The sequence below is a fragment of the Narcine bancroftii genome, chromosome 13 (assembly GCF_036971445.1).
Source record: "Narcine bancroftii isolate sNarBan1 chromosome 13, sNarBan1.hap1, whole genome shotgun sequence".
Lineage (NCBI taxonomy): Eukaryota > Metazoa > Chordata > Chondrichthyes > Torpediniformes > Narcinidae > Narcine > Narcine bancroftii.
Window position 1 is genome coordinate 78,909,351 of NC_091481.1, and position 22,015 is coordinate 78,931,365.

The window sequence follows — 22,015 nt, forward strand, 5'->3', positions numbered from 1 at the left end:
AAGGACACTGCGAGACCAGCCGAGTTCCTCCGGCATTTCTGCGAGTTTTACTGCAATCACAGCGTCTGCAGGCTTCCCTATTTCCTTTCAAACGGCTGTCACTGAAGCAGACAAGGGGACAGTGCAGACCTAAGATCAACGTGGGCGGGAGGAAAAGAACAGACTTGATGAAGGTGCTCAGGCCCGAATCCGTCGAGGACTCTCCCCTCCCCCCCAGTTTGGCTCCAGACTTTTGCTGGGTGGGAGCTTGCTTTGCACAGGGGCTGGTCCATTAGAGGGCAGAGGCTACTCTTCCCACAGCACAACCTCGCGTGGACAGATTTACAGGGGGAAAAGTAGTAAGGTTGTAAATATCTCGCCAGGGAAGTTTGCTGGGGTAATTGGAACAGTTTTTTTTTATTTCATAAAAATTGGGAAGAGATATTACCATGGACAGCAATGCATGTACACATTATTCATCTGTGATATTTACAAAAGTCTGTCTCATCTCCTTGAGCGTTTATGTCAAATAAGAGATATTATAGTGGCGAGCTGAATGTAATAAAAAATATAAAAACTAGGATTCTTTGTTGTTAACAGAAACTCCACGGCGGAATGAGGCTGATGGTCGGTCTTAGTGGGACACAGTGCAAGCTCAATTCCTTCCTCAGCTCTTGGCCGCTCCCCAGTCCGGCGGACGGCCACTGGGCATCGGGGGTGGGGGGGGGGCAAAGGCAGATCCATTGAGACGCACATCCCAAGGACCCGAGCCATTCTGCCTCGCTCCCTCACACCTGCCCCAGAATCCTCGCCAGGCCGTGATCCACTCTTGATGGATGGGGAAGAGGGGCAGGGGAGGGCAAGGGTAGATGGAGGGGAGGAGAGAAGGCAGAAGGGTGGGGGAAGAAGAGTGGCTTTCCCAGCCAGCTTGAGGGGTCTGGGACACTCCCCCACCCCTGTCTCCTCCGCCCAACCAGCGACATTTGCTGGTAATGAGGATAGCAGCCTTGTCCCAAATCCCCCGAGTGCCCCAGCTCACACTGTTTTGTGCTTGCGCCAACCTTTGAGGGGTGTGGGGAGGGGGGGGAAAGAGAGATCCCAGACCCTCAGGCTGGTTAACTCGGTGCGGGAGCCATCGGCAAGCTCCTGCCCTCGGACGGAAGGGCGAGGTGGGGCCCAGCTCACGTTGCGGGTGAGTTGCCAGCGATAGTCCCTGTGACCCTCCTTGGGCTCCGGGTGGCGGCAGGGAGGAAGGTCTGGGTCAGGCTGACCTGTGCCTTGCTGATGGTGGCTGGCCTGCCACCCCCGCCGATCTGCAGGCTCACTGTGGTGGAGTAACTAGCCCGGCCGCCGGCTCCCTGGGAACCACCGGCCGGGCGGTGCGCCCGCTCTGCCTCTCCCGGGCTTACACCTCCACGGCCTGGCCGGCTGAGCGGCTCCTGGTCCTCTGCGGGAGGGGCGCAGGGTTCCCTGGGTGCAGTGGCAGTGCCCTGAGTGACACCCGGACTGCATTCGCTGGGTGATGTGAGTCGTGGGCACTGGCAGGCGAACGGGGAGGCAGGGGACCGGAGCCCAGTGGTGGGCCCCGAAGATTGCAGCCCATGGTCCCAATCCCTTGATCTGTGGGGGTGTGGGAGGAAGAATGCTGGGTTCTCGCAGGGCAAGGAATTTCCTGGAGTCTCCCAGCTCCTTGTGGCGGGTCCATGGCTGCAGCTGGGGGAAGTGGTCATCCCTTTCCCTGGGAGCGATCCAGCCCCGTCCCCTGGGCGTGCTTGGTCCCCACGGGTTGTGGTTCTGTAGCCCCCTAGTGCTGGCTCATTTTGCCCTGGTGGCCCAGAGCACAGTGGGAGGAAGCCAGGCCGCTGGCTCTTGAGGGCTGGCGGCAGCTCCGCACGGTTCTGACCCCGGTAAGGGGATGGCGAGCGGAGCCTGAGGGACGGGCAGGTTCCTGGGCGTGCCCTGGGTTTGGCCGCTGATGATCGGCTTTCCATGGGTGTCAGAGGCTGGGTGTCCAGGGATGGGCAGGGCTTGGTGGTGTGTATACCTGGGGATGGGCAGGGCTGGGCATTGAGAGTACCAGGGGATGGGCAGGGCTGAGTGTTGAGAGTACCAGGGGATGGGCAGGGCTGGGCATTGAGAGTACCAGGGGATGGGCAGGGCTGAGCATTGAGAGTACCAGGGGATGGGCAGGGCTGGGCGCTTGGGGACAGGCAGGGCTGGGTGGTGTGGGTGCGCAGGGTTGGGCAGGGCTGAGCACTGTGTGTACCCGAGGATGGGCAGGGCTGGGCACCCATGGACGGGCAGGGCTGAGCGGTGTGTGTACCCGAGGATGGGCAGGGCTGGGCGCCCGGAGTCTGGCAGGGCTGGGCGCCCGGGGTCTGGCAGGGCTGGGCGCCCGGGGTCTGGCAGGGCTGGGCGCCCGGGGTCGGGCAGGGCTGGGCGCCCGGGGTCGGGCAGGGCTGGGCGCCCGGGGTCGGGCAGGGCTGGGCGCCCGGGGTCGGGCAGGGCTGGGCGCCCGGGGTCGGGCAGGGCTGGGCGCCCGGGGTCGGGCAGGGCTGGGCGCCCGGGGTCTGGCAGGGCTGGGCGCCCGGGGTCTGGCAGGGCTGGGCGCCCGGGGTCTGGCAGGGCTGGGCGCCCGGGGTCTGGCAGGGCTGGGCGCCCGGGGTCTGGCAGGGCTGGGCGCCCGGGGTCTGGCAGGGCTGGGCGGTGTGGGCACCCTTAGGCTGTCGGATCCACTGTTCCAGCTGCTTGATGGCAGAGGGCGAGGGGGACCTGCCCCGGAGACTCACCCAACTGGGCAGTGGGCAGCAGAGGTCAGAGGCTGCACATAGCAGTGGCACCCCTGACCCGATCACTGGCTCCTCTGGGGAGACCACTGCCCGTGCCAGCACCCTTTCCCTCACTTGGCCAGAGGGGTGGCCTGTGCTGGAATCTGGAGCCTGGGTGACTAGGTATGGGAGAGCCCCCAGTCCTGGCCCTAGGACGGTCTCCGCTGAGTCAACCCGTGGAGGATTCAGACTGGAAGCAGGCGAAGGTGGGCTGGGACCCATAGGGACTTTGAGCCGGCCGCCAAGGTGCACGGATCCCGGACCCTGTGCCATGGAGCAGGCTTCTATGGGAGTATGCTTGTGGAAGATCCATGTCGCTGAACTGGGCAGCTCCAGCCGATGCTCGGTGCCCATGGCCGGGCGAGATACCGGGGATTTGGGACTCGGTACGTCCATCAGGGAGCTTGGCGTCCCAGGGCTCGGTACGTCCATCAGGGATCCGGGTGCCTCAGGCCTCCGTACGTCCAGCAGGGTGCCTGGGGGTTCAGGGCTTAGTACGTCCAGCAACGATAGCGTTGGCCTGGAATTTGCTGGAGAGATATGCCCCATTAGTGGCTTTGCTGTGGGGATGGGGCTGGATTTGTCTCTGAAGGCACCGGCCCAGATGCTGTTCTCCTGGGCATAGAGGAGAGGCACCGGTTCTCGAACGATCAGGTGTCCGAATCCAGCTGCTGGTTCCAAACCCTGAACGGAATCTGTGTGTGTGAGAGAGAGCGAGAGAGGAAGGTGGGAGAGAATCAGTGAGGGCGTACCACAGTCTGGAGTCTAACCATGTCCATTTAATGCCCACACCCTCGGCCTCTTTACCCAATATCACTGGCACAGCGGCTGTCTCAGGATTGTTCATCCACACATTCCTTTCATTGTCCATTGCTGAAGGACTGAGGGAGATGGGGAGAGCATGCAGAACTTGTTACTGGGCAGTTTGGATACCTGCCAGGGACTGTGAAACGAACCATCTCCACCAGCACTGGAGTCCTGGTGCAGGACGAGCGACAGACCCAGTTCTCGGAAGTGGGATTAGTACCCATGGGTATTTGATGGGCTAGAAGGGCCTAAGGGGCTGCTTTTCAACAACGTGAGTTTGCAGAAACAGCGGATTATCTAGAAGGCAAATGGAATGAAAGAAATAAAACATGAAAATCTGAAGTAAAAACACACAGCTGGAGAAACTCAGCAGGTCAAAGCTGTGTCCTTTATAAACGTTCAGGCTGTTTGGTGGGGACGATCTCGTCTCTCCATCCACCTGACTCTCTGAATCCCCAGTTTATAACAATGATGTTAATCCATCTATATTTTCATTCTCTGTCGGCTGCGGCTTCTATTTCCTTCCAGCGTTCCAGTTGTAACTGAATGTTCTAATGTAATCTCTTCTCATGATGTGTCCGAAGAATTTTGATTGTTTTCTGATTCTTTTTTGTACGTTTTGAACCAGGGTCAGCGTCAAGGGGGTGGGGGGGGGGCATTCCCCCTCCTCAAAAGAGGTGTTGTGACCGCCCCCCCGTCCCACCAGCTTGCAACCATTGCTCCCCCCCCAACCCGCAGCCGAGCATCACTAGTCCGCAATGTAAGCAGAGTGTTACGTCGGAGGGGGTGGCCGTGGCGCCGCACGGAGGTGGTTCGTGGTAGGCACCACCACCTCCCCCCCCCCCCCCCCCACTGAGCGAGTTTTCGATTGTGCCCTCCCTGCGGTTCCCCTCATGCCCCCTGCTAAGTCTTGTTCTGGCACCGACCGTGTGGAACTTTCTTTGTTTTCTGTCCGTATATGATCTGCATAGAATTCTTCTGAGAAGCCCATCTGCTTTCGAACAAGAGAGTCGGGCGGAGTGGAGGTCGCAAAGGCTGGAGGTGATAGGTGGAGAAGGGAAGGAACTTTTTTGTTCGGACGTCTGCCGACATTTTCCCATACCTTGATGAAGGAATCACACTCAAAACATCGGTTCTGTAATTTTACGTTTGCTAATATAAAGGACACTGCTGAGTTTCTCCAGCTTTGTGTTTAAACTTAAGGCAAATAGCCTTCATCGCTGGAGGGGTTGAATTTAGGAGCAGGGAGGTTGTGCTGCAACTGTACATGGTGCTGGTGAGGCCACGTCTGGAGAACTGCGTGCAGTTCTGGTCTCCTGACTTGGGGAAGGATGGACTGGCTTTGGAGGCGGTTCACCAGGTGGGTTCTGGAAATAAGAGGTTAAGCTTATGGGGAAAGGTTGTGTCGCCTGGAACTTGATCAGAATGCTTTTACAGTGCCAGCAATCAGGTTCAAACCCAGCGCTGTCTGAAAGGAGTTTGCACGTTCTCTGCACGGGCTTCCTTGCCCACTTCAAAAATCGTACGGGGAGTGATTTGGGAAGCATGGGCTTGTGGGAGGAAGGGCCTGTAACCGTGTTGTATGTGAATTTTACTCATTTTAGAAGGAATTGTGGGGGGGGGGAATCTTATTAAAATGTATAAAATTATTTAAGGATAGCAGCAGGGAGGTTGTTTTCACTGGTAGGTGAAATGAGAACTAGGGGACAAAGCCTCAAAATTGGGGGAGTAGTTTTTAAGTCAGAGATGAGGAGGAATTGCCTCTTCCCAGAGAGAAGCGAATCAGTGGAATTCTCTACCCAATGAAACAGTGGATGCTCCCTGATTAAATGTGTTTAAGACACAGACAGATACACTTTGGAAGAATTGGGAAATTAAGGGTTATGGAGAACAGGTGGGAGCTGAGCCCACGGCCAGATCAACCGTGATCTTATTGAAGAGTGGAGCAGCTTCGACAGGCCGGGTGGACGACTCCCATCGCTGATGTTTCCTACCTGGTTGACTTTACCACTCGAAACATTCCCACTGATTTGTTTCTCTTTCCCATTTCCAGCATTAGCGGTTTCTTTGCTTTGCAATGGGACGGGAAGTGCAGAGAAACTCAATAATCCATAAGCCCACGACTGGTGGTGCCAATGTCAAACCGCTTTTCAGACCATTGACTATTTTCAAAATTAATACAGAAACATCACTGGTATCCAGAATTCTACCAACTGACCCCCCCACAAAAAAAAAGAGGAAATAAACAATTGATTTTTAAGAAAACTGTATAAGAATAAATAAAAATTTAAATCTAAATTTAAAATGGTAAAAGTAAACGTTCTCCAAAGTGACACATGCACAACCCCTTGGTGAAGATGGGAGCAAACATTCAGCCAGCGAAGCGCCCCCGCCTGCAGCAGGTTTCAATAAAATTGTGTTTGAATAAAATGGCAATGCCCGGGATGGAGAGCTGGTCGATGCTGCCCGCCACTGAGGGTGACTCTCCCACATTGTCTCCCTGTCCCTGCTGGGTATAGTCTTTCTCTTTATTAGTTTATTATCCAGGAGATTAGTAAGCCTTTATCTTTGCTAAGGACTGTATATTACAAGGTCACAAGAGAAAGGAACACAAGCAGGCCACTAGGTCCATCGAGTCTGTTCTGTAAATCTACACTAAGCTACTCTACACTAGTTCCAATTTCTGCCTTTTCCCCATATCCCTTGATACCATTACTAATGAGATACTTGTCTATTTCTTGATTAAATAATCCCAGTGATCTGGCCTCCACTGCTGTATGTGGCAGCGAGTTCCACAGATCCACGACCTTCTGGGTAAAGAAGTTCTTTCTAATCTCTGTTTTAAATGGATAACCTCTAATTTTCAGACCCCTTGTCCTCGATTCACCCACCAAAGGAAACATCTTACCCGCACTCACCCTATCTAAACCTTTCAAAATACAAAATGCCTCTCTGAGATCCCCTCTCATTCTCCTCTACTCCAATGAATACAACCCAAGAGCTGCCAAATGCTCCTCGTACGTTAGCCCTTGCATTCCGGGAATCCTCCTAGTAAATCTCCTCTGCACCCTCTCCAACATCACATCCTTTCGTAGATAGGGGGCCCAAAACTGCACACAGTACTCCAAATGGGGTCTCACCAGTGCCCCACAGAGTCTCATTATCACCTCTCTACTCTTATACACTAATCTTCTTGAAATGAACGCAAATGAAGGCCAACGTAGCATCCGTTTTCTTCACTACCTGGTCATTAGTAAGGCTTTATCTGTAAACTTGGGGGTGAGGGGGTTAATTATGACAGTGACACGGGGTTCAAATTTAAATTTTGTAAGTTGTAGGAATTAACTGATTAAAGTGAACTTTACATAATTAAGGATTACAATCTGACTTTTTTTCCAAATGATATTTTGCTTTTTCTCTCGTCTTTTAAACTGTTTATTCTTAATGCAGATGTATTAATTAGATTTCAGATTTAGATTTATTGTCAAAGTGCATACATGACGTCATTTAGAATCCCGAATGAGTTAGGCATTGTAAGAGTGTGTCTCAGGTAATTGGAAAATTTGCTTCTCCGACATCCCCAATCCCGGTAGATGCCCGATACCAGGGATTTTACTGTATCTCAAAACGTTTTCGTTCACTTTTTAAAAAAAAAGATATAGCCCAGCTTTGTAATAAATTTACCAACGTTCTACCCTCCAGGCAATAAAGTCCTAACCTGTTAAACCTTTCCTTGGAACTGATTTCCTGAAGTCCGAGCAACATTCTAGTGGATTTTCTCTTTCAATCTTATTGATATCTTCCCTGTCGTTAGGTGATCAGCACTGCACACAAGACTCCAATTTTGGCTTCACCGTAAACTCCACACTTTGAAACTCAGTACTTTGATATATGAAGGCCAATATGACAAAAACTCTCTTGACAACTCTATCCACCTGTGACAGCACTTTCCCAGTTCCCTCTGTTCTACCGCACTCCACAGTGCCCGACCGTTCACCGTCTTTTCATGGTTTGTCCTTCAAAACGCAACACCTCACAGTTGTTCATGTTAAATTCCATCTGCTGTTTATTCCAGCTGGTCCAGATCCCTCTGCAAGCTTTGAAAACCTTCCTTGCTGTCCACAACGCTTCTGATCTGAGTATTGTCTGCAAACTTGCTGATCCAATCACCACATTGTTGTCCAGATTGTGCATCTAGATGACAAGCTACGCTGGTCCCAGCACCGATCCCTCCAGCACACCACTAGTCACAGGCCTCCAGTCTGAGAAGCTATTGTCCACGGCCATTCACTGGCTTCTCCCACATATCCAATGTTTTTGAATATTTTAACCTGAGATTTCACATCCAAAGTACAGAGTACCTATGGATAGATGTTAAAATTCTCAAAGATACACTACACTTAAAATCACCAATGCCTGAAGTGGGCACACAAAATCAGTGAACCGGTGCGGACTTGAAAGGCCAACGTGGCCTGTTTCCGCTCCATAAACGGTTATATGGTTATATATGGAGGCATGGTCCAAGTCTATGGGAACTGGAGACCTGATGAGATCTGGGGTCCTGGCGAGAGGGAGGGAGGGAGCTGGGAAGCCCCAGTGAGTGGAGAGCTCAGGGTCTGGGGTCCAAGAGACTGGGAAGGGAGTGAGAGATCTGGACCCCCCCCCCCCAGTGGGAATGTGGGAAAACAAGGCGGCCTGCGTCTCGTGGTCAGCCGGATTCCAAACGATCGGGATTTCCCGGATGGTTGGACAGAGTTTACTGCAAACAAGGTGCGGAGGGAAGAAGGACAGGACGGAGGACGTCACCCACCGTAGGTTTGATGGTGCTGGCACTCCTGGGCTCTGCACAAGTTTGTTGCCTGTCTCCTCCTGCGTTGCTTTGCCTCGGGACCCAGCTCCCAGACCCGTCTCTGCATGGGCGCCTTCTTCCGGCTGATGCGCTGGTTGTACATTTTTGCCAACAACTGGACTTTGTTCATGATCTTCTCGGTGTTCTGAAGGAGGCAGCCATTGGCGCCTTGGCAGAGAAGCTGGCTGCCATGGCAGCAAGGAGCACAGTTGTGAGGCTCCGCACTGCTCCTTGGGTCCTGGTCTTCCTCTGGAGGTTCCTTCCCTATGGCCGGAGAGTCGCCAGGAATCTCTGCCGTCGAGTGGAGATCAGGGTCCTCGAGTATGAGGAGCGGCTCCCCGACGTTCATCCCCCGCAGCTCTGGCGAAGTTTTCCTGATGTCGGTCACCTGGTGGCAACTGCTCCAGAAGTGAGCGACTTTCTCCATTTCCCTCCAAACCTTGATGATCTCGGTGCATGACCTGAACTCAGTTCCTGCCTCGCTCTCGCCAGCATTGCACGGCGACGATGGGCCTGGGGGGGGACCCTTGGGTTCCTCCTGGTCTGGGAATGGAGGGGAGCGGGACTTGCTGCCTCCCCGCAGGGATTCTGGCCCTGAGCTGGGCAAAGTGCTTGGCCGAGGCGCGGGCTCGCCACTGCCAGCCCTGTCGTCATGGGACTCCTCTATGCGCTCGTGGGTCACTTTGTAGTTAAAGCGCAAAATGGAATCCCGCACCACACCCGTTGGAATAAACGAGATGCTCTCTCTTCGCTGGAGGTAGAACGGGTCAACGGACATCTCTGCCTCGTAATAGTTCTTGATCTTCTCGATCAGCAGCCGATCATCTTCCATCCGTAAGGAATCCTTTGTGCTCCCTTTAGTGGTTTCCGGTCCATCGCCGGGAACAGAGCTTGGCACCATCTCTATGGACACCATCTCCTCCATGGCGTGGTTCTCAGATTCTATTGGTACCTCATGGCTATTGACAGTGGAGCTGTCCCTCCCATTGGACGGGCAGGCCTTACTGTCTCTGCTATGAATGCTCTTACCGTCGTTACTCAGTTGCAAGTTTTGTGCTTCACTCCCATCGTCACTTCTCCCAGCGACAGCATTAGCTCCGGAACCATTACCCTCTGGTACCTGGCCACTTTGGCTTTCATGGTCCAACTCTCCTAGATCTTCCAAATTCTGCAAGGAAGGAATCCTTTTATTTCCACTGCGTGGATCTTCACATGGTTCAAGGCCGCAACGTCCGCTCTCTTTGGCTTTGCTGGCGGAGGAAAGGTCCACTGGCGAGTGATCTTCTGCCACATCCATGAAGGAATCATCCAGGCTGCTAGCTCGACACTGGGGTGGCTTCTCTTCCACTATGTCGTGCAGGTCATCAGGAGCCTTCTTCTGCAAACATTCCATCCCTACAAATATCTGCATCAAGAGAGGAAAGGAAGTGTGAATTTATTATTTGATTTGTTTTTTTTTCCCCAGACATGCAGCACAGTTACGGGCCCACCCGGCGCACGAGCCCATGACGCCCAAATACCCTCTATAACCCCCATACATTTTGCAAGATGGGAGGAAAGCGAAGGAAACCCACGCGGACATGGGGAAAATGTACAAACTCCTTAAAGACAGCGCCGGATTCGAACCCGGTCGCTGGCACTGCATTAGTGTTGTGCTAACCGGGCCATTCCCACCTCCAATAAAACTATGAAAAGGCCTGCTTTTGTATAGCACCATCCACATTCTCAACAGCAGCTGCTATAATGAGGGCCCTATGGCCCCAAGCTCCCCCCACCAAGGGCCACAGCACATTTTAGCAAAAGCCTTCTTTTCTTTACACCTCAATTATTTTTCATGTTTTTTTTATATAGTCGGTAGGAGAGAATTACAGAAGAAACCAGAAGGCTCGCCAGCGGCTATACTTTGTGAGATGCCTGAGGAGATTCGGTACGTCACCGAAGACTCTCGAAAACCTCTACAGGTGAAGCATGGAGAGCATTCTGGCTGGTTGCATCACTGTCTGATACGGAGGCGTCAATTCTCAGGACAAGAATAAACTCCTGAGGGTTGTTAACTCGGCCTGCGACATCGCAGGCCCCAGACCCCACTCCATTGTGGACAGCGACATGAGGCAGTGTCTTAAAAAAAGCAGCTTCTATCCTCAAAGACCTCCTACCACCCAGACCACGCCCTCTTCACTTGGCTACCAACGGGGAAAAGGTCCAGGAACCTGAAGATGAGTATTCGGCGGCACAAGGACAGCTTCTTCTTCTCCTCCGCCATCAGATTCCTGAATGAACAATGAACCAAAGACACTGCCTCACTTTTGTCTTTTTCTTGCATTATTTTTTAAGGTGGTTTATATGAATGTTTTCACTGTGACGCTGTCACAAAACAACAAATTTTGTGACTTGTTCCTGACGATATATCCTGATCCTGAACGTCACTGCTTCCCTTTGAAGGAAGGGTGGCGGTGGTGGGAGCCATAGCCAAAAATGGGTTGAGAATGGCTGATCTACATACAATCAGCAAATTATATTCACCGTTTTACTGCAAGAAATGCTAAAAGCTCTCCCAAACAGCAGCGTGCCCTCAGATCAGGCCTGAAGCAAAACGCTGGATCTCCCCTCACCATCATCCCAGCACCCAACAGGGCATTAATAACAGGCCTCAACGACTACCGTCCCGTGGCATTCATCTCAACCATCATGAAACGCTTCAAGCATCTGGTGATGGAACCATTTCAATCTGCCTATAGAAGAAACCATAGAATGATGCTACAGCTTCATTTCGTCCTGGCCCGCCAGGAGAACAACACGTACGCCCGGCTGCTGTTCATCGGCTTCAGCTCGGCATTTAATACAATCTTTTCCCAGAGGCTGGTGGAGAAGGGAATAAACACCCCTCTCAGTAACTGGATTCAGAACTTACTAACGGAAAAAAACTACCGTCTGTCCGGCTCGGCAGAACATCAAAAACTGTCAAACTGGCGCAACTCCGGGCTGTGCGCTCACGTGTTCATGGAACTGACCCCATGACTGCATTACCAGACCCAGCTCCAACGGGGTCATCCAGTTTGCAGATGACATGACAGTAGTCGACCTCATCACTGAACATACAGATGCGTGCACACACACACACACCACGCTTAACGTGGACAACAGAAAGAATTGAAAAATGATGCAAGTTACCTGTTCCATCTCCAGATCAATGCTCCCAATGCCACAGAATTCCGGTTCTCCATACAGGCTGGGATCTTCCTCCTGCTCCTTACTTGGGCCCCCGGGCTCAGCCAAGCCCCCGCTGCCGGCCAGGCTGTAGGGGCTCAGCAGCTCCAGCGATGTGGTGTCCGTGGGCTCAGACTCGGCGCTCATCTCCAACTCCAGGACGCTGGATGCCAGGGTGCTGGCACTGCCCAGTAAGCTCAAGGTTTCCATGTTGGACATCAGGTCGTCCTCACTGCCCGTGTACTGGGATGGAGAATAAATGAGACAACTGTTGCTGAGACCATCATAGGGAAAGCTTAACGTCAGAGAATTGTGCAGTCGTTACAGTGAGTGTCCAGGGTCATTTCTGATTCACACCAGCCTCGGTCTATCCTCTCACTACCCGCCATCTCTCAGTAACCCTTTACACCCCTTTCTCTCCAGTTTGTACAGCTTCCCTTAAACCAGTGGTTCTCCACCTTTTATTCCCCCACTCAGGTGGGATATGAGTGGGGGGTAAAAAATGTTGAGAACCACTCCCTTGAACCCAACCCTTTTAAAAATAATTTTAAAATTCTTTTTTTTTTAAATTTAGACATGCTTCATGGTAACAGGCCAGTTTGGCCCATGAGTCTGTGCCGCCCAATTTACACCCTATTAACCTACACCCCGGTATGTTTTTTGAAGGGTGGGAGGAAACTGGAGTCCCCGGAAAAAACCCACATGGGGAAAATGTGCAAACTCCTTATAGACAGCGCCGGATTCGAACCCAGGTCTTGTCCCGATCGCTGGTATTGCGCTAACTGCTGCGCCAACCGTTAACAAGGGCAGGCTGAAGGATGACACCCATTCTCATCTCTCCTATCTATGGCTCCAGCCTCTTCTACCCACATTTCGCTTACAGGTTCACCAGGGCCTTATAAAACCTCAAACATCACATCCCTCCTCTTATAATCTATTCCTCTTGTAATGAAGGCCAGCGGTGCATTTGTCTTCATCACCAACCTACACGTTTACCTTCATGGCATCTGGCATACGGACTCCCAGGTCTTTTTGCATCTATCTCCCTATCTGCCCATCATCCTTCAGCCTGCCCTGGTTCACCACTTCCCTTGTCTGATTCCTTCTGGTCTTCATTATACCACCTCTCTCTCCATCTTGGTGATGTGTTCCAATCCGGCAGATCAAGAATTGTTCTTCTTCCACTGAGTTCCTCCAGCAGATTGTTTATTTAAATTTAGGCCTACAGCCCGGTAACAGGTCCTTCCAGCCCATGAGCCCGTGCCGCCCAATTAATCTACAATCCTCGTACCGTCAGAAGTGGGGGGGGGGGCGGCAAGAAGACCTGAGCAAGCGAAGGAAACCCAAGCAGACATGGGGAGAATGTACTAATGTACTAACTCCTTACAGACAAACCCGGGTCACACTGGCACAGAAACCCGCTAACTGTGCCAGCCGAAATCTGCAGTTTTTCTTGTCCCAGTGGATCAGCGCTCATTGATCCCAGCCCTGGATAGAAAGTTCCTCGTCCATTCCGCACATCCAGGCCCTCACTTCTAGGATCAAGATTTTTTTGAACTTGGTCAAATCTCGTCAAAAGCCTTCCCTGATCCCTCCACGTAACTGAAGCTTCCGATTTGTGGGAATCTCCTCTTCAAGGGGTTGACTTGTTTCCTTGTGAGTGGCTCAGAGGTTTACAAGTCATCACCCAGGATCCCATTGGGACGATCACCTCAGCCCATTGCCAGCGAAGATTTGTCCCACTAGCAGCCTTTAACAGGAGACTGCCTCTCCTCCTCCCCTCTACCTCACACTGCCCAGCACCAAACATGGAACAGCTCAGAATGCCGGCAGTTGCTGGATTCCTGTTCTCCGCGCACTTCTCCCCATGCACCATGAGGTGACCAAGTACTGAAATGGCGGCAAAGGGCCCTCACCTTCAGCGAAGATCCTGAGCGAGTTGGAGCAAGGCAGTGGAAGAGGAAACAAAAAAAGGGAGAGAGGTGTTAGCATCTGGCCTGTCAGCTGCCCGTTGAATTGTTCAAGCTAATTCCTCAAACATTCCTTCCAACGCTGAAAATTCCCAATTCACCGGCACAATTCCAGAAAAAAACAGATTTACATTTATATGGAAACTTTCACACCCCTTTCAATCTTGACAGATTTTCAGATTTATCACCAGGTTACATACACGATATCACTCGAGATTCTTTTTCCTGCGGGCGCGGCAGAATTACCACTTATTGGTAATGCAAAAAAAAAACTGTACACAATGTAAACAAATAAAGAAATGTAAGCAAACTGACGGAGAAAAAAAAATCAATAAAATGCAACAGTCCTTAAACGAGTCTCTGATTGAGTTTGTCGTTGAGGAGTCTGATGGTGGAGGGGGAGCAGCTCTTCCTGAACCTGGTGGTGTGAGTCTTGTGGCACCGATACCTCTTTCCTGATGGCAGCAGCGAGAACAGAGCGTGTGCTAGGTGGGGTGGGTCCCGTAGACATTCTCGATAATGGAGGGGTAGCAGTTGTTCCTGAACCTGGTGGTGCGAGTCTTGTGGCCCCTGCACCTCTTTCCTGATGGCAGCAGTGAGAACAGAGGGGGTGCAAAGAGGGGTCAATGAAATTCATTGAGTGTTTCACTGTTAGGCACCCAGCTGCAATTTGTGCACAGGCACCCGAGCAGCAGGTAGTGCTGCCAACTCGCAGCTCCAGAGACCCCGGTTGCATCCCACCCTCCGGTCACTGTCTGTGTGGAGTTTGCATGCCATCCCTGTGGCTGCACAGGTTTCCACCCGCTTCCCAACATCGCGCATCGATTGGGGGTTGGGGGAGGCGGTGAGGGGTCAAATCTGAAGGGAGCTGATGGGGAGAGGGGAGCAGGGTAGGTTCAGTGTAGACGAGTACTTGTTGGTCAGCGCAGGGAGGCTCCCGAGGTGGGGATGTGGGGTTCGAATGGGAGGTTAAGAACGTTCGGAGCAGAGGTGTGGAGTGTGGATCAGTGAGCAGAGTGGATGGCTGGGATTGCACAGATGATGTCACCCTCCGATCATGAGAATCAGAGCAGGAGGCCACTTGGCCACTCAGGCCTATCCTATCATTCAACAGGTTGACGGCTGAATGGTCCCAACCCTTATATCCTCCTCTAAGCCAGTTCCTTAGATCTCCAGAAATGTAAATACTCCCCAGTGATCCAACTTCCACATCCCTCTGGGACAAAGAATTCCAGGGATTCACCACTCAAACAACCCCTTCCCCCTCCCAGTGGTCTCTCTCCCTCTCTCTGTGTCTCCATCTCTCCCACCCTCTGTCCCAGAAACTTTCCCACGTTATCTCCCTTTCCTACTGCTGTCTTGCCCTGAAAAATCGTTGGATCATTTCTACCCACAGACACTGCCTGAAAGCGAGAGTCTCTCCAGGAAGCTCATTGTTTGCTCAAGATTCCTGCATCTGCCCATTCTTGTGTCTCTTGGAAGCCGAGAGATCTGGGTTCAAATCTTGCCCACAACGTGGAAAAGCTCATTTGCAAAACTTACATCAAAAGCCCCATTTGACAGGAACGCCATCAGCTCTCTGAAGAGGTGACTGAAGAATCAAAGAGTTGCCCAGGATTGTCTAGAGAACCTCTGCACTAATTAGAGCCACATCAATATAGAATAATGTATCAGGAAATGATCTGAGAGAGCTCTCAGTCACAGCTGGCTTTTATCTCTGTTATTTGCCATTACAGAATTGTTGTTTCCTTAATTTTATAAATTACAACAAAAAGCATTTATAATTCCACTCTCGCAGGTCATATAAAGGGCAAACAAACTGGGATTGAAGCTGAGGGAGGAAAGCACGGTCTTTCTCTAAATTCCACTAATTTTCCCCTATACGTCTGGGACCCTTGCTGGGACAGGGGCTTGCCACAGAGGAGATCCTCACACATTAGCTTTACCACCTCCACTGGTACTTTCTCAGGAGTGGTCTTGCCTGCGCGTGTGCCAGCGTGTAGCCGAGTGTGCAAAAGCATAATGAGGAGTTCACCCAGATTGGCTGCACACGTAGGTGTGCTTATGTGAGTGTGTGAGAAAGGGAAGTGTGCGCGTGCGCAGTGGGGGGGGGTCGCGTGCGCGTGGGTGGGGGGAGTGTGTGCGTGCGTGGGGGGGCGTGTGCGCGAGAGAGGGAAGTGTGCATGTGAGAGAGTTTGTGAATGTGCATGTACAAGAGGGAGAGTGTGTCTGTGTGAGAAAGAAGTGAGAGAGAGGGTATGTGTGAGAGAGAATGAGGGGAGTGTGTGTATGCATGTGTGAGATTTGGGGGGTGGGGGGTGTGCGTGCGTGGAATTTTCACTGTCTGAGGGGCAGATGGAGCCCATTAACCATCCACCAGGCCTCTGGGAGGTCTTCAGCCCTGAGCCCTAAAACTAAATGCACATCTGCTATTACTCAGCACAGGGATCAGGAGTTGCACATGGCCAACTCAGATATAAAACTTCTCCCACTGAACTCCCTGATCCGGGGGGAGGGCGGGGGATTGGAGCAGATCCCCTGCCTCACTGATCCAGGGAGTCGGACCAGATTCCCTCCTCCCTGGCCCAAGGGGTGGTGGAGTGGATCCCTGCATCACTAACCCACGGGGCTCGCACCAGAATCTCTCCACTTCCGGGTGGAGAGTTGTCCCTCCTGTGTCCTGGATAAAATGGAGCGCTTCCAGACCACTGGCAAAACCTGATGATGACAGTCCCCCCTGGCAACTGTAAATGCTTCATATCTACATTATCTGCTATCAATCTCCGAGATCGGTCACGGTGGTGGGCAAAGGCCATTGTTATAAAAAAAGTTCATTTTTAGCTTGTTAGATAAATACAGGAAGGACAAAATGACCTTGACTTCTCTCTTCATGCAAGCCAACTGGATTAATTTTAATATTGTAGCTGGCATCAGGTTCTATTGTGACCTCGGAAGAAAATGACACTTGGAGCGAAAGCTTCCTGACACCCCCCCACCCCCCCCAACCTTAGGCCTGACCTTTGAACCAGAAAGTCTTGCACTTTCTCAGCAGTTGAGACCAGCCCCTGGATTCCCTGCTCTGGAAGCGCACCCACTGTTGTAAGCACCTGGGGAGGGTGGGGAATGGCGGGGCAGGTAGCTCTGCCTCCCCAGAGTTCGATCCTGCCCGCGGGCTCTGCCTGCTATGGAATTTGCACCTTCTCCCTGGCTTATTCCCCCATCCTCGGGGGGGGGTTTGAGGTTAAAGTGCCTGCTGTTATTACTTGAAGTGAGGTTTAAAATCTGAGCGGTGGGAGCTAACGGACAGGTGGGGAGAATAATAATGGAAATGGCTGCACTCAATACGTACAGAGAATACTAAAAAAAACCAGCATTTCACTCGAGGGTGACGACTGCCCTCGTGGGTGAGTGGAGAGTGTTATGGGAACTTGCATGAGGTCATGAAAAGAGTCACATTTGCATTTGTGTCCAGTTAGACGCCACCTTGATCAGAATACCGAGTACTTGCTGTTCCTCTTGTGTGAGAGAAATAATATACGACAAAGGGCTTGGAAGGTACAGGTGGCCATGAAATCTCCGGCCCTGCGCGAGAGGGAAGGGCGGGCACAGACGCCTGCTTTATTTTCAAGGACCCTCAGTTCTGGCCAGATCAATGCTCACAGCATGAATCAATCTGAACTGCACTAAGAGGGGCTGGCTTTGAACATTTAACACCTGAAAGCTGAGTCCCACTTCAGTCCCGTCTGTGACAGCAGTGGCCTGAGATCAAAGGCCTTGCAAAACACAAGGAGAAGACAAATGGCACTGAATTACATTTCACCCCCACTCCCTGGCCAGAGAAGGGGAGCAAGTGTGTCACAGCTGGAAGTGTCTCATCCCTTCAATAAAAACATTTATTTAAAAACAAGGAAAGTTTGTGGGAGACATCAGGACGGAGAGTTGCGGGTGCCTGGAATGCATTGCCGGGGTGGCGATGGAGGCCGAAATAGGGGCACTTAGGGCAGCATGTTTAGCGAGGCCGCTACAGCGCCAGCAAATGGGGTTCGAATCCTGTGCTGACCGTAGGAGTTTATATCCTCTCCCCGTGTCTGCATGGGTTTGCTCCGGTTTCCTCCCACCCTTCAAAAACACCCTTCAATTGGGTGTAATTGGGCGGCACGGGCTCGTGGTTGAAAGGGCCTGTTACTGTGCTGGATGTCTAAATTTTTTAAAATTTAGGAGACTCTGAGACAGGATGAAAGAAAAATGGAAGGCTATTAGGTAGGGAGTTTTTATAAGTTGTCGGCGCAATTGCCCAGCAAAAGGAAGTGTAAGGCCCTCCTTCCATCCGATAGCCTACAGGTGACCCTTGGGTAAGGTGTAGTACCTGTTTAGCCTCCTAATCAGGATCATGTGAAGCCACAGATTGCAGATGTTTTTCCAAGTAGATTCTACAAATTGGAGTTTATGGTTGTCAAACTAAAAACGCTGGGCAGATGAATCTGTTGATCAATGGTCAGGGTAACCTGTCCAGTACGGACACTGCAACTGAAGAAGGTGGCAGGAAACCACGTCAGTATTTGCAAACGCATGAACTCAACATCAACTATGGTGTCAGCTTAAAGACGGAGCCTTCACCGAAGGAGGACAGGGGAGGCAACGACGACAATTCGGGGAGGGGAGGGTCAGAGATCATGACGGATGGAGAGACATGATTGCCCAGGCCAAATGGCAAGGCACCTGAATTAATGTATAGGTTGGCTCAACATTGTGGGTCGAAGGATCTGAACTGTGCTGTAATGTCCTCTGCTTTGTCGGAGTCGCTTCAAGAGGAAAGGGATGAATTATGCAGCTACAAAAGGAACCAAATCTTTTCATTTTAGCAATAAGAGACTCCAACCATCTGCCACAATATTGGCTGCCGGTCCCCCGCAACCATCATCTTGGGGGGGGGGGGGGTCGCTACGTATCGGCGCGTACACTGGTTAAAGACGGGGTGCAAGCCCGTTGGGACATGAATGCCAGGAGTGAGAAATCTATCACGGTAACCCCAGCACAGGTAAGGCATCCTGTTTAACTGATAACTTGTTTTAAAGTGAAGACCAGGCTTTTTCAAAGAAAGGCCTCTCTGAATGGAAAAATGCAGGTCAAAGATTACAAAGTCATGCAGACAGCCAAGGTCATCGGGATGCGACCATTACCCTCACCACGGGGTCTTGAGGTACTGGATGTGTAAACAGCTTGATTATCGACAAGACCATTACATTTCTTCCTCCTACATGTATTACATTGTACATAGTACAACAATATTTAACGCCACTTTATTCTATTCATCAAAGGATGAGACGGGAGGGTGGGGGCAAGATCAGGGGGAGCCTTACTAAAGCTCAGCTAGGGGGTGTGGGTAGAAGTTAATCCACCACTGGAGGGAACACTCTTCCCAAGTCTGGTATCAGGGCAGCTAGAAGCTCGTGCCATCCAGGACCATTTGCCTTCCCCCCTCTTGTCCTCTCACTGACATCTCCTCCTCCAACTCCCAGCCCTAGCTCAGGGGCAAACCAGGGTGGGTGGTAAACGCTACAGATAAAAACAATCCTTTGAGGAATTGTTGAGTAACGGAAAGAACTTTCTGATTTGTTAAGCACAGATCAGATCCTAAGGGCCAGAAGATTTTCGAAATTAAAATGTGTCCTAATGGAAGGGGATGATGTCTCACAACACAGATTGTAATCAGTTGTGCAGGGAGGTGTTGGTCGTGACAAAGGGGTGTGTGCGTGTGAGAGGGGGGTGTGGGTGCGTGTGTGTTTGTGTGTGAGAGAGGGGGTATTTTCGTGTGAGAGGTGTGTATGTCCGTGTGTGTGCTTGTGTGGGTGGGCATGTGTGTGTGTGCGTGCGTGCGCGTGTGAGAGAGAGAGAGAGAAAGGGGGGTGTGGGTGCGTGTGTGTTTGCGTGTGAGAGAGGGGGTATTTTTGTGTGAGAGAGGTATGTGTATGTCCGTGTGTGTGCTTGTGTGGGTGGGCATGGGGATATGTGTGTGGGTGTGAGTGTGGGGGCATGGGGATGTGGGTGTGTGTGTGTGTGTGTGTGTGTGTGTGTGTGTGTGTGTGTGTGTGTGTGTGTGTATGTGTGTGTGGGGGGGGAGGCATGGGATGTGTGCGTGTGAGGGCATGGGGATGTGGGTGTGTGTGTGTGGGGGGGCATGGGATGTGTGTGTGGGGGGCATGGGGATGTGGATGTGTGGGGGCATGGGGATGTGGGTGTGTGTGGGGGCATGGGGTTGTGTGTGTGGGGGCATGGGGTTGTGTGTGTGGGGGCATGGGGTTGTGTGTGTGGGGGCATGGGGTTGTGTGTGTGGGGGCATGGGGTTGTGTGTGTGGGGGCATGGGGTTGTGTGTGTGGGGGCATGGGGTTGTGTGTGGGGGCATGGGGTTGTGTGTGTGGGGGCATGGGGTTGTGTGTGTGGGGGCATGGGATGTGTGTGTGGGGGCATGGGATGTGTGTGTGGGGGCATGGGGATATGGGAGTAGTATGATGTGTCTGGGATACAAGAGCAAATAAGTGTGAGCATGTATATGTGCACGTGTGTATACGTGTGTGTGCAAGCATCGTATGTGCATTTGAGTGCACGCACGTGTGCGCACACAAGGGGTGAAATGTAGTCTGTGTGAGAGAATGTATTTGCACTCAGAGGCGTAGGAGATGCTGAGCCAACGTGTGCACAGCAGGATCCCACTAGACTAGGTGATGATGACTGTTGTGGGCCAGGAGACAGCAGCGAGGCTCCACCCCCCCTTCCCTCCCTCCCTCAGAACAGCCTTGTGGTTGGAACAAGGAAGACAGTCACCTGCACCGGAAAGGAAGCTGGGGCCTCAGGCTGACCTCTTCCCTGAAGGACGGCACTGTCCGTGCGCACAGGCATCAGCCTGGACCTCTCCTTAGATGCCCCATCAGGTGGCAAACTCCAACCTCCTGGCCACGAGGTGAGAGAGCACCTCAACAGCTCCCAGTTGGTGCACACACACGTGCATATGCTTTTACACACACAAACATGCATACACACTCATACAAGCACACCGTGTGCGCAAATGTACGCACATGCAAATAAATCCTCAACACACACGCAAGCATATATATTACGTGCATACAAACAGACTCGTACACACACACACACACACACACACACACACGAACGTGTACAAGCGTGCATACGAGGTGTTCCTGCAAACCTGCGCAGGGACAGACGTCTGGACGATGAGTATTAAACTTTAGCGAGATGGACGAGAAGGGGAATCACGTACCCGTCTGTTCGATCACTGCCTGAATCTGTTTGCTTGGTTCTGGAAAGAGAGACAAGATACTTTCATTATTAAACCCTTTCCCCAGACAGTAGGATCTCTCCTGCTCCTCACTCAGTGTGTTCCAGTTTGAAGAGGGAAGTACTATCAGTAAGGGAAAATGGTCACAAGGCACGAGCTGGCAGAAGAGAACTTGCAGCAGGTGGAACAGGTTGACCCACTGCGTCAGAACCCTCTTGCTCTGGAGACACAACGACCCCTACGAGTTCAGAGACCAGATAATAGCAGCCCATCCAATACACTCGGGTTGGGGACATTGTTGAGTCCGAACAAAGCATCTCCATAGGCCCAAACAGAGGCCTAACGCTGGGAATTATTTCTGCAGAACGAAGAACAGTTGCACGTTCTGCCATTGATCCCAGAAACAATCCTCTTGTTCCCAAATCATCAAGACCCAAAGCTTGGTTTCAGTTTCTCTGGGAACCTGGAGATCCCGCTGCCGGATGCTGGTGTCAGAGCAACGATGACTGACTCCCAAATAAACTCCCAACATTCCCCATCTGACCCAGGGGACAAGGGCTCACCAGATTGCCGCCTTCCTCGCCGGAATGACAAAGGGTTCTCCATGGTCAGCAGGGAATATATCTTTTTCGTTCTCTCTGGGCTGTAAATGAACGTTGGTGGTTCTGAAACATAGCAAATGGAATTAAAATATTCATCAGTGTTTCCAAGCGTCTGTGATATTTGATGTTCCTGCACTCTGCTTTGGTTTCACAATGACAACTCACGTACAGGCGTTTCATATAATCCAGTAACCTTAATCTCCCGATTTTTATTTGATGGGTGGCAGGGTTGGCGTAGCGGTTACCGTGCCAATGACACGGGGTTCAAATTTGGCGCTGTCTGTAAGGAGTTTGTACTGTGACAAGCCCAGAGGACCCCAAAACCCAGCAGCAATAGATATTCGCCAAGACAAATGATTACTTAAAAAGTTCCTTTTAATTATCTTTAAACATGAAAACAGGATCAAACTTTAACTTATCACTATTAACTTAACTAACCCAACTTAACCCCCTTCTAATTCTAAGTGCATGTGTGTGT

The 22,015-nt window shown here is 51.7% G+C and overlaps 1 protein-coding gene across 2 annotated transcripts in view; it reads right to left on the bottom strand.

Moving 5' to 3' along the window:
* Positions 1–377: 377 nt before the first annotated feature.
* Positions 378–22,015, bottom strand: part of LOC138748853 (pleckstrin homology domain-containing family G member 3-like) — a 106,056-nt gene continuing 84,418 nt past the window's right edge. For both annotated transcript variants that reach the window (XM_069909675.1, XM_069909676.1), the window contains 6 exons: positions 21,499–21,600; positions 20,918–20,956; positions 13,587–13,600; positions 11,635–11,913; positions 8,425–9,868; positions 378–3,502 (listed from right to left, as the gene is read on the bottom strand). In XM_069909675.1, the coding sequence (XP_069765776.1) occupies positions 1,161–3,502; positions 8,425–9,868; positions 11,635–11,913; positions 13,587–13,600; positions 20,918–20,956; positions 21,499–21,600 (4,220 nt within the window). In that variant the 3' untranslated portion in view covers positions 378–1,160. The remainder of the gene's footprint in view (positions 3,503–8,424; positions 9,869–11,634; positions 11,914–13,586; positions 13,601–20,917; positions 20,957–21,498; positions 21,601–22,015) is intronic.